This window comes from Penaeus chinensis, chromosome 10 (assembly GCF_019202785.1).
Source record: "Penaeus chinensis breed Huanghai No. 1 chromosome 10, ASM1920278v2, whole genome shotgun sequence".
NCBI lineage: Eukaryota > Metazoa > Arthropoda > Malacostraca > Decapoda > Penaeidae > Penaeus > Penaeus chinensis.
The window spans coordinates 34,109,645-34,119,644 of record NC_061828.1 but is presented as its reverse complement, the minus strand read 5'-3'; the positions used below and the strand labels follow the sequence as shown (position 1 = coordinate 34,119,644).

The 10,000-nt window shown below is 33.1% G+C and overlaps 1 protein-coding gene across 12 annotated transcripts in view; it reads left to right on the top strand.

The window, feature by feature from the left end:
- The window catches only part of LOC125029750 (peregrin-like), a 24,180-nt gene that overhangs the window by 6,901 nt on the left and 7,279 nt on the right, over nt 1-10,000 (top strand). For 5 of the 12 annotated variants that reach the window (XM_047619877.1, XM_047619878.1, XM_047619869.1 and 2 more), the window contains exons 11-24: nt 277-425; nt 2,117-2,179; nt 3,823-4,024; nt 4,345-4,469; nt 5,028-5,148; nt 5,292-5,489; nt 5,651-5,780; nt 5,950-6,085; nt 7,162-7,277; nt 7,398-7,615; nt 7,745-7,877; nt 8,570-8,668; nt 9,041-9,195; nt 9,401-9,544. In XM_047619877.1, the coding sequence (XP_047475833.1) occupies nt 277-425; nt 2,117-2,179; nt 3,823-4,024; nt 4,345-4,469; nt 5,028-5,148; nt 5,292-5,489; nt 5,651-5,780; nt 5,950-6,085; nt 7,162-7,277; nt 7,398-7,615; nt 7,745-7,877; nt 8,570-8,668; nt 9,041-9,195; nt 9,401-9,544 (1,989 nt within the window). The remainder of the gene's footprint in view (nt 1-276; nt 426-2,116; nt 2,180-3,822; nt 4,025-4,344; nt 4,470-5,027; nt 5,149-5,291; nt 5,490-5,650; nt 5,781-5,949; nt 6,086-7,161; nt 7,278-7,397; nt 7,616-7,744; nt 7,878-8,569; nt 8,669-9,040; nt 9,196-9,400; nt 9,545-10,000) is intronic. The other 7 variants (XM_047619876.1, XM_047619875.1, XM_047619873.1 and 4 more) reach the window with 7 other exon arrangements.

Sequence of the window (10,000 nt, the reverse complement as noted above, 5' to 3'; positions counted from 1 at the left end):
GTGTAGCCATGGCCATTCATAATATTTTTTTGCATCAAAATTCGTTAATAAATCTATCAAAAATTTTTGTTAAAAAAATTGGAAACTTGTTTATGATGAGATAATGTACAATATCTTATTTCCAAATTTCTTTAGATATAGTATTAAGAACAGAAAGAGGACTAGCATGTACAGTCTGGCACATATCTGGTGTGACGGTCGTCCAGTGCTTGCCTCCTCTGCTTTTGCTGTGTTGAACATTTGTGGTTGAAGGGCCAGTGTGTGTTCACTTTTCAGCGTCCTCAGCTCGATGAGATTATGGACTCAGCTAAGAAAGCAGCAGCAAAAGCGGCATCCCGACAGAAAATGAAGAAAGCTCGTAAGATTTTGGCTGAGAAACGTTCTGCTGCTCCAATTGTTTCAGTTCCCACAATACCAGCTGACCGGTAAGAAAGGAAACTTTTTTTTTTAAGTCATTGTTGGATTTTTCTTTTAGGATGTTAAAGCCCAACACTTGATTAATTTTTTCCTATAGGTTCCAGTTATAATTTTATTTATCTAGGAAATTGGTGAATACTTAGTTGATTTGTTTGGAGCTAGGACATTTGGTTTAATTTTATCTTTGATCATAAGTTGAATGTGTTTTAAATCTCCCATGTCTGCTAATATACCTTCACTGGAACATACTTATTATTAATTCAAGGTCATTTAGGTGTTTATACTTTTCACTTATATTATTGTTGCTTTGAACAAAGATGACTTTTACTTTGGAAACTAAGGCTATCTCTTACCAAGTGTCAGAATTGTCAGCTGTTACTAATATTGATTCTGAGAGAGACAAATTAATGTCACTAAATTTATAGTGAATTCAGTACGTCTTGTTCTTTAAAATATTGGGGGATAAACTTTATGCTCCACAAATAACTAAAATAATCATAATCATGTTTTTTGACTGGTATACCTGATAGATTAAATATTATAGTAAGCTGATGTGTTGGCATCTAGATAAGAAATAATACTTTTAAGATTCATGGTAAGATTTGCAGATCATAAGAGGTGAGTGATACTTGCAATGGCTTTAATTTATTGTAATGGAGTTCACAAATGATTTGAAAAGTGTCAGATAAGCTTTATGTGCAGACAGCTTCAGTTGTTAAGATTTTGTCATGATTCATTTCAATGCATTGAGTTTTGAGAACTCCATTATGTTAGTATAGATGCTGTAGGCCGTGTGTTACAGATTGACTTGTAAATTCAACTTATGCCGGGTGCATTACTGTTTCTGATTGTGCCAGAATGATACAAGCAGTTTATATAATATCATCCTTAATTATATTGTTAAACATGAAGCTTTAAAAAAATGAGTGTAATTTTTTTTTGTTATTGTAAGATTAAGTCAAACCATTGAGAGCATAAAAAGGAAAAGAGCAGTGTACCCATATTTCCTATGTCCTATCTGGATCCATATGTAAATGTCCCCTCTAACCTATTCACTGTATATAGTTATTCAGGTCTTTGGCATTTGGTTTGTTGGATTGCTTGCTTTTTCATTCCACTTAGATTGCAGCTGTTGATAATCCAGGAGGTTGAAATACAACTTCAGATTTTTTTTTCCTTTTTTTCTTTTTTTGCCTGTTATTCATCTCCTTGTCCTTTCATCTTACCTGTGTTGTCAGTCACCTAAATGTTGAGATTATTACCATTTAAAGGTAATGGAAAAAGTGTTTGGTCCATTACTATAATAGTAACAAACAAACAGGTTCAAGATGAAAACCTTGCATAATTTTTTGCTTGAATAATCCAAGAGTGAACAATAAATGCCTAAAGATAGGTGCAGTGATGACAATGCTTGCACAGCCTGATCACTAAGCATGTATGTGTGTTAACCCAATCACATGCATGAGGTACGGCTTGCTACACGGGTTTTATGTTCTCTGGTTTTCTCGTTACCATTATATACATTCTGTTTTGCACATATTGTAAATAATCCCTTAAGCCTTTTTTATGTTTTATAAGCTACATTTCCTTATTTATTCTTATTTGGTATCCTTTTTGGGTAAGAGATAGAAATGTCCTGCATTAACCAGCTTATTTTGTTTCCCCGGCACCCCCTTCTGCCCTGTGTTGGGTCTCATAGTCCCATCATACTCCCTACCTATTGTGGTGTTGTCAACTCTGTGCCCATCATACCCAGTGAAAAGTAAGTGTGTGGTAACCTTGTCCACCATGGAGGGTAATTGTCTTGCCAGTGGGAGTGACCCTGCATACTCGCAAATTATGACAAGTACTTTGATAGCCATACTCATAGTAATCATACTTTTGATTTTCAATTTGACTCTTAGAAATGAGTTTAACGTAATCTGCATAAGTTCAATTTAGTCTGAATTAAATGTTCAGGTATGGCATCACAGTATCTGTCAGGCATGTATAGAATTGGTGAAGTAAGTAAGATGGGTTTTTTATTTCAAGTGATCTTTGCAGTGACGGTCTCTTTTGAGCTTGTAATTGCTGTAGTTTTCATTAACTTGTGTTCTCCATGTATGCAGCTTAGTTGTCCATAAAAGTGCTGTTCTTATCCCTGCTGAGTATATGTAAAAGCAAACCTGTAAACAATGGCTAATAATTTATCTTACTGAAGAAGATTGTGGTTTTTGTCTTTTATTTCTAACTGTATCAAGTCAGAATGATTTGTATGCTTCTAGGTAATAAGGCCATAGATTTACAGCTGAGTCTATTGCATGCTGATTGTGTAATTCAAGTAGGAGCCTGACTTTTGGAATTGTCCACTAAATCTAATCTGTAATTGTGTGACAAGCATGGGGGCATGAAATGATAATTAGTATTTTTTGTATTTGATTATAAGGCTAGTAGATTTTTTTTTAGAATTTTCTTATTTGTTTTAAAAGTAATTATTGATTTCTGTGATTATAGTCATATTAAGATTATGATGAAAAGACTGGAAAAATGTTTTTTTTTCATTTAAAGCGTATATAGGTAATACTTATTTGTAGAATGACAGTAAAGTTGAAAATATGATTCTGAGGTTTCCATTATTTCTGCAAAAGAATATAGTTATTGATGGTAAGAGAAATAATAGTTTTGTAGTGATAATGACTAAAGAGTGAAGTTATAGAGGGACAGCATTTATAATGTAGACTAATGTCAAGGATATGATGAAGATGATCCCAACTTACGTTGATGTATTCAGGTAATGAGTCCTACTGGCAGTTTATAACCCAAAATATCAGACACCTTGTTATTCAGACACCTTGAAATAGTAGTTTATATGTAGAGTAGTGTAAGCTTATAATCTGAGTGGTCTTTTTGTAGCTCTATTTCAAGATTTTAACCTTAAAAACAGAGATCACTTGGAATTACAGTTGTCACTCTAGATATAAGACAGATATGTATCCTAATGCAAGGTTCCTTTTAATCTCCCTTATTCTTTCTCTTTTAGTTATGTACCTATTGACTTTATTTGTGCCACATAGGCTGTTTGGTATCACACATGAGACAATGTATTTCATTGTAATTTACTTTTTTCAGCATAACTAAACCAGTTTTAATGTGTACAGTAATTATGCAGAAACTAGAGTTGTTGATTAATAAATGTTATTAAAGATATGTTAAAAAAGGAAGATATATCTTATTATGCCCTTATAGTGATGTCTTGCATTGATAATGTTATTTTCATATATTTTTTGTTTTGTTTTCATTGTTTACAAATTTTGTTCTAATTAGAGTATCCTTTATTTAATATGTTTAGTGGTATAGCAAAACATTTCATATCTGAGATTTGCAAATATTGAGATGAGTCATTTCACCTTTGTCCTTCTTCCTCAGTATTCAGAAATTGGCATCCCTGGTCAGTATGCCCAAAAGGTCACAGTTCATGCACCGCCTCTTAGCCTTCTGGACGTTGAAGCGGCAGTCGAGAAATGGCGTCCCGTTGCTGAGACGGCTTACGACCTCACACTCCCGCCGTAGCAATCGGTCACCTGAGGAGAAGAACACAGACTACAAGGATAAGGAGAAAATACTCAGTGTAAGTTATATTTTGTTTTTGAATTATGTCAGTGGTGGCTATTGTGATAATACTGCAGCACATACTTGCCTAATGTAATTGAAAGTTTGTTAACTCATTTTATGATCTTGTTTTTATTACCTTGTACCATAGTGTAATTATTTTCCTAATCATTTTCAGTTTGTCAGCTTCATTTTGCACATTTCTAGTAAATGAGTAATCTACATAGAATTTTATCAGTTTGGTAAGATCTGTGGCATTTTATTTTTGTAATTTATCATTGGTCAGGGAAGCATTTATTGCACAAGCAAATATCATACATTTAAGATAATCTAAAACAGGAGGCAGAGAGGCGCAGAGAAGAAATTAAGTATTGGCAGAGGTTACGTCAGGATCTGGAAAAAGCAAGGCTGCTCTGTGAACTAATTAGAAAGAGGGAAAAAACCAAGAGAGAGCTAGTCAAGGCGTAAGTACCCTGTCTTAGTTTTTTCTTATAAGTGCTTAGCCATAAAGGATTCAATTAGTAGACCTTGTGACCTCACCTGTTTTCTCCTTTCCTTGAGTTTGCAGAAAAAGGATTTTTTTTTTTTTTTTTTTACTAATGCCACCAATATTTGATGCTGTTATTTTTATTATAGACTTTATAATTACTATAGTGTTATTTACTTTACTAACAGCAATATTAGATACCAAAAAATATTTAAAAAAATAATGGAAGTGGTCAAACAAGTGAGACAGGTAGTACTCATAATTGCTAATTGGTGACTTAGTACTTGTGGAGCCATCTGTCTGTAAAAATAATAGTAAATAAAACTCTTAGTGGGCATGGGATGTATGTACATGCCATCCCTAGGGCCTAAGGGTTAATGTTATGTTAATGATCATTGTAAATATTCTATTTATTAGGATTTTTCTATATTTAACCAAAACTATTTGCATCTAACTTCAGTGATGTTTTAGAAAATCTAATCATTCCCATCCTTATTTAAAAATGGAATGTATCAAATTAAATTCTGAACTACAGAAAAGCCGAGGAGAAGCAGGTGCAATTGGCTCCTCTAGTGCATCTACTACTACAGACCATTGATGTAATTCAAGAGAAGGATCAACAAATGATATTTGCTGAACCAGTTGACTTTGATGAGGTTTGTTTTTTTTTACTTTGTTTGAAAACATATGTTTTCATGAGTGGTTGTATAAATATGTTGTAGGTTTAGGTGTGATGTGATTGGAAAAATAGCATTTTTATTAAATGATTTTTATCTAATAATTATTGCAAATCTTCCAGGTTCTTGACTATCTTGATGTGGTAAAACATCCTATGGATCTCTCCACCATGAGACAGAAGGCTGAGACACATCAATACCGCACAATTGATCAGTTTGCGAGTGACTTTGAGCTGATGATTGACAACTGTCTCACCTATAATGCAAAAGAAACCATTTTCTATAGAACAGCTGTCAAGTTACGGGACCAGGTAAACCGAGTAAATACAAACCTCTTACTCTGTACAATTGTTCATGAAAATTTACTCATTTTTGGTTAAATATTTATGGATTTAATGGCTTTTTGATGTAGGAAGAAATCAATTTAAGGTATGTCTATTACTTATATTTAACAGTATTTTTTTGTATCATTTTCTTTTAGGGTGGTGCTATCATTCGTCAACTCCGAAGAAATGTTGAGAACATTGGATTTGATATGGAAACTGGGTTGCTACTACCACACCGACCCAAACCTTTGCCAGAGTACTCAGATAATAAGATAATCAAGGAAGGTAAAAGAAAAGGAAAATAAAGAATAGTCATATTTTTCAATTTATAGAATTTTTAGGATGAGATCAATCATTTTTTCTTACAAGGTCAACTGTGTCAACTATATTGAATGCATGATGTTAAACAGTGTTTTGTGATATAAGATTTGGATGTATATATATCTCATTTCAGTTGATGATGCCCTGGTTGCTGATGGTGATGATTCGGCAAGTCTAGAAGATCGAGAGAAAGCACTGCTTGAGCTCCTAGATAAAGCAAACATGATTCGACATCATGTAGCGCGCATTAAGCGTGTAAAACTTATTAGGTATTTTGAAATTTGTTTGTTTAACATAACTGATGATTTATTGGCTAGACTTTCCAAGAGTTAAATACATAATTTACATGGGTCTGCAATTTTACTTGACAACATTTAGTCGGATAATTTTGTGTTACATGAGAGCAAATAATTGCAACTTCTAAAAATGTTCTCACCACTTTTATTATTGTTGTTGTTGTTGTTGTTGTTGTTGTTGTTGTTGTTGTTGTTGTTGTTGTTGTTGTTGTTGTTGTTGTTGTTGTTGTTGTTGTTAATATTACGACTATTATTAATGTGAATGCTTCTTCTTCTACTATTACAACTACTATTACAACTACTATTACTACTACTATTACTACTACTATTACTACTACTATTACTACTACTATTACTACTTCTATTACTACTTCTATTACTACTACTATTACTACTACTATTACTACTACTATTACTACTACTATTTCTACTACTATTACTACTACTATTACTACTACTATTACTACTACTATTACTACTACTATTACTACTACTATTACTACTACTATTACTACTACTATTACTACTACTATTACTACTACTATTACTACTACTATTACTACTACTATTACTACTACTATTACAACTACTATTACAACTACTATTACAACTACTATTACAACTACTATTACTACTACTATTACTACTACTATTACTACTACTATTACTACTACTATTACTACTACTATTACTACTACTACTACTACTACTACTACTACTACTACTACTACTACTGCTACTGCTACTATTACTACTACTACTACTACTGCTACAACTTCTACTACAACTTCTACTACTACTTCTACTACTACTACTACTACTACTACTACTACTACTACTACTACTACTACTACTACTACTACTACTACTACTATTGTTATTGTAATTATTATTATTATAATTATTACTATTATTATTATTACTATTATTATTATTACTATTATTATTATTACTATTATTATTATTACTATTATTATTATTACTATTATTATTATTATTATTACTATTATTACTATTATTATTATTATTATTATTATTATTATTTACAGACGAGAGATTGGGATAGTGCGCAGGAAACTGGCAATGAATAATTCTGGAAATAGTCATTACAAGGCCAGTGTAACATACTACGACAGTGATGACGACAGTGATAAGGATGATTCCGGTAAAACTATTGTTTGTTTCTTCTGTATTTTCATAAGAAAAGGTGAATTTTCCGTAAACTTTGATAAATATTTTATATTATTTGTTTTATGTAATCATTAAGCTGAATGACATTTCCCAGATATAGATAATAGCTCAGTCATTGATGACGAGGCCGAACCTGGCGAGCCAAGCAGGCCAAGCACACCACCTCCGCTGGCAGCAAAAATGGTTAATGTCCACCTGTCCCACACCCCTAAGACACCCTTGAGCAGTCGAAAGGTGTCTCTGTCGTCACCTATGACCACTCCTGTGCAGCGAGGTCGTCAACGCAAGGCAGGGTTCAGAGGCACACCAAAGGCAAGGCATTGGGTCTTTGATTTTCGAATGAAATTTGCCATTTATGTAACTTATGTATAAGTTGTGTTTTAGATGAGTTACTGGCAAGTATTGTATGTATAGTGCTAATGTTTATCGCTCCTTCAAAAGGATGATGGGAAACAGAAGCGCATTGACTCCTTCTTCGAGCGAATCAATAAGAACTCTCAGAGAGAATCAGATCATCCTGACCATGCAGCCACACTTGCAGATGAGAGTAAAGCAGCTAAACCAGAGAAAGAAGGTATGAGACCAATGTCAAATATAATTTAATGTATAAGGATATTTGCATTTTTCTGTATTGAAGATATTAATGATTGAGAAATATTTGTTTGGATGAACTTTCTCCTTTGTTCATTTTTTCTCTCAGTGGATCAACATAGTATTAAAAGCAGGAAAGAGAAATTAGGGTCATCTGTTGAATATAACTAATTCTCTTTACTACTGGGTCCTGAAAATGCAGCGTTTTAATTCAATCACTATGGATTTATTTACTGTCCCCTGCATTTTTTTTGTGAATTTTGTTACATACAAATGGCTCCACATATGCTTAGCTGTCAAGGAGTCTATCAGTAGGCCCTAGTGACCGCTACTGATTTCCCCATTCCTTGAAGTTATGGGAAAATGTGTTTTCTTTTCAATACTCTTGATATCGATACTGTTATTATTTTTACTGATATTATGATGATTAAATCGTTATTAAAGTCTTGGTAACACTAAAAACAATTAAATAATACAAAAGAAACTTTCCAAAAATCAAGGAAAAGCATAAACAGGTGAGATAGGTTGGACTAATAACTGACTCCTTGATGACTAAGTACTTGTAGAACCATCTATGTGTAAATACAATAAATAAACTTATATTACAGTGGGCAGGGCATGTATTCTTGCCATCAATGCCAATTGGGTTAATATATATTTATTTTTTCTTTCTAGATTCTGCTCAGGAGACTCCCAAGAAGCGAGGTCCTGGGCGCCCTCCTAAGCGACTCAGAACGCTGTCAGGTCCATCTACAAGTCCCCCGGCCAAAAAGCGTTAGTATTTTTATGAATCACTGCTTTGGGTGTGATGGGAAATTTCTCCTGGATAGAAAGTAAAGTTAAAACAATATTTTACTGACATTTTACTGAGAAATTCTACTTGTGTTCAACATTTGGACAATAATTATGATGTGTTTTCTGTCATAATAAATAGAAAAGATTGGCTGAAGTGATAACCTTCAACTCAAGATGCATTTATATGAAACTAATTAGATGTAAAATTCACATTTTATAACTAAAATGTAGGAATTTACAGAAAAAATGTCATAAGAAGTAAGGTATGATCTGAAATGAATATATCAAAGAATTGAAGATAAAAAGATGGTTTGTATGATACTTATGATCTTTTTATGAATACTTTTCAAGAAGTAGAGAGTGACTCAACGGAGCCTGTGACGCCAACCAAAGAAAGCAGTGAAGATGGGCCAGAGGAGGAGCCCCCCTCTGTACCTAGCTCTCCATCTGGGGTGAATCGCCGCACGTCAGTACTCTTTACAAAGAAAGCTGGGGCACTGTTTAAGGTTGGACTTTAGAAATGGACTTTTTATGATTGTGTTGTTGGTAGCTGAAACGATATGTAAAATATTTACTTTGTTTTATATTATTTTTACTTTATTTTGCAATACAATCTGTTTGTCTTGTGCTTTAACAGTTTCCATTTTTTTTTTTTTTTGCCAAATATTGTTTATATGTAAATGCTTATTTCGTTGTTCTCATTTGCTCCAGAAGCCAGACAGTTCATCTCCCCAGAAACGCATATCACGCCAACGTCGGGCATCAGAGAGCACACAGGGCACTAATAGTGATGTTGAAATTCAGTCACCAGAAAAGACACCAAAGTCGACAAACAAGAAAAAGGGACATCTAATGGTTAGTGGATATTTATATTCTGTAATTTTTCATCCTTTCACAAAAATAGTTTAAGAGATTTCCTACTTGTCTTCACTATACTTTAGTGACAGCAGAGAGTCATACCATCATTTTTTAACTTATACATGGAAGTTTCTGGCTTGTATTAAGCTGAAGAATATGCAGCTAAATCACTCTTACTATATTTGAGTAAATTACCTGAAATGTGACAAATTCTTTAGTCTTTTTCTATTTCTTTTATATTTCAACTTTTGGTAGGATTCAGTGATACAAATTGTGTGCAAGTGAATGAAATTTACGAATTTAGATAATTCAGATATGCCTACATTGTGAAACCTGATATTACAGAGAAAAGAAAAGGAGCATAGTGTAGGTAGATAGGAGGGTAGATGCTAGAAATACAAGAGTAATAAGGAAGTGTAAGATTTGGAAACATGTCTTTTTTATTATTATTTA